This window comes from Galeopterus variegatus, unplaced genomic scaffold (assembly GCF_000696425.1).
Source record: "Galeopterus variegatus unplaced genomic scaffold, G_variegatus-3.0.2 Scaffold4530, whole genome shotgun sequence".
NCBI lineage: Eukaryota > Metazoa > Chordata > Mammalia > Dermoptera > Cynocephalidae > Galeopterus > Galeopterus variegatus.
In genome coordinates this window covers 162,365-164,133 of record NW_007730641.1, presented here as the reverse complement: position 1 = coordinate 164,133, position 1,769 = coordinate 162,365, and the positions used below count along the sequence as shown (strand labels likewise).

Below are 1,769 nucleotides of genomic sequence, written 5' to 3'. Positions count from 1 at the left end.
TCACTGAAAACCATCATTTGTATATTGAATTCTATGAAGGAAAAAGAATTGTATATGCAAACCTTGTGGTATGTAGGTTATGGGAAGCATTTAAACAAAAGCCTAAAGGATATAAAAGCAGAGAGTAGAGCTTTAGTTTAGTCTGACTGTGGCTCGGGCCTGGCTGAGGAATTTAAACACAAGCAAGAGGGAGCCACTGAAGGCTCAGGAAGCGGAAGTAGAAGAAAAGTGCCATAGAATCCTAGGGACAAAAGACTTCAGTTAGGAAAAGGGAGTCGAATGCTTTGAAGTGAGAAAGGAAGCAGAAAGTATCATGCAGCAGAGCAGCCTAAATTTCTCATTAAATTAAACAAAACTTTACAATTCAAAATGTTATATTCTTGTTAAGAAGTAATGTTGGATACATTCTTGTTCCGAATAAAAGAAGACAAGTGTCCTTAAAGACTAACAACCTTTGGGAAATTAGTCTCCCGTAGGTGGGGTGTCAGAATGTTCCACTCTTCCTGGGACAGGCTCTGTTTACAAGTGTCGCCCCAGTACTCTGTCCACTTAAGTGTCCCTTTTGATTCTCAAGTGTCCCAATTCAAATGAGATTGTGTTGACAGCTGCACAACTCTACATTTCCTAAAAAATCATTTAATTATACACTTACAATGGTAAATTTTATAGTATGTAAATTATACCTCAATAAAGTTATTTAAAAAGAAGTACCAATTTGAATGACAAATTAGAAGTTCACCCAATCCATATGCCATGGCCTCAAGTCCTTAAAAGTGGTTGACTGACCTTCCTCAAAGGGACAATTATTCCAAGGAATTCTTTTTCAAGAAGACAGACTGTTTTTCTACCAAGACAGCTTCTAGGCAGGTGACATCAAAATAAGATGCTAACCAAGTCTCAGAGACTCAATGCCATGGACATCGACTCTTTACAGCCCTTGGCAGATCCTCAATTAATGCTTCACTCACCTTGTAAATATGAAACCAACGTGGTCAATTATGTCTATTTATGAGGCAACCTAAGCCAGTGTGCTACTCTAAATAAACTCTGCTCTAAAACCATAGGCGGTCTCCACTTGCTTCAAAAGGATACATATATTGTCAAAAGCTTTGGAGTGTTACTGGCATTAAAAATTAAAGCTAGAAACTTTTCCAACTTCAACTTTAACTCTGGAGCCCAGGAATCCTGAAGAATAAAACAAAGAAACAAAAATAAAAACATTAGATCACTAAATGCCAACAGTATCATCAAGTTATGGCCATTGGGTTCAACAGCCCTGCCCGAGTCATTGAAACCAAAAGCAAAACGTCTTGCCAGTGACGTGAGGCTGTGAAAAACAGGTTTTAGCACATCTGACCAATTCCTTTGTAGAAGATTCAAGAACCCTCAGCACAAGGAAAGAACAGATTTCTTTCATAAGCAGGGAAAAAATAACCCTGTACATGATTTGAATATTTCATGTGGTTTAAACACAAGCACGACAAAGTAACCTTATTAGGTTGAATCCCAAAAATAATTCAGTACCATTTAGGCATGCACAGCACTGGTAGGCATAACACAAACAATTAGTCACTAAGTTACTGAAAGTTTCCCAAATAAAGGGACTCATTTCCGTAAACCTCATCTAGATAAGAAAAAAGGACAGAAACTGTTATCTGCCCCAAATACCCCATCATGTCAAGAATTATGATATACTTCATTTGATTTGTTCTTTAAAAATAATCTATCTCAAATAATGCTCATTAAGAAAAAACGACTTATAAAAGTGT

At 37.0% G+C, this 1,769-nt stretch overlaps 1 protein-coding gene across 1 annotated transcript in view; it reads right to left on the bottom strand.

Moving 5' to 3' along the window:
• The window catches only part of LOC103603277 (lisH domain-containing protein ARMC9-like), a gene marked incomplete at its 3' end in the record, with an annotated part of 44,471 nt that overhangs the window by 17,471 nt on the left and 25,231 nt on the right, over positions 1-1,769 (bottom strand). The window contains exon 6 of the mRNA XM_008587766.1: positions 1,093-1,185. Within this exon, the coding sequence (XP_008585988.1) occupies positions 1,093-1,185 (93 nt within the window). The remainder of the gene's footprint in view (positions 1-1,092; positions 1,186-1,769) is intronic.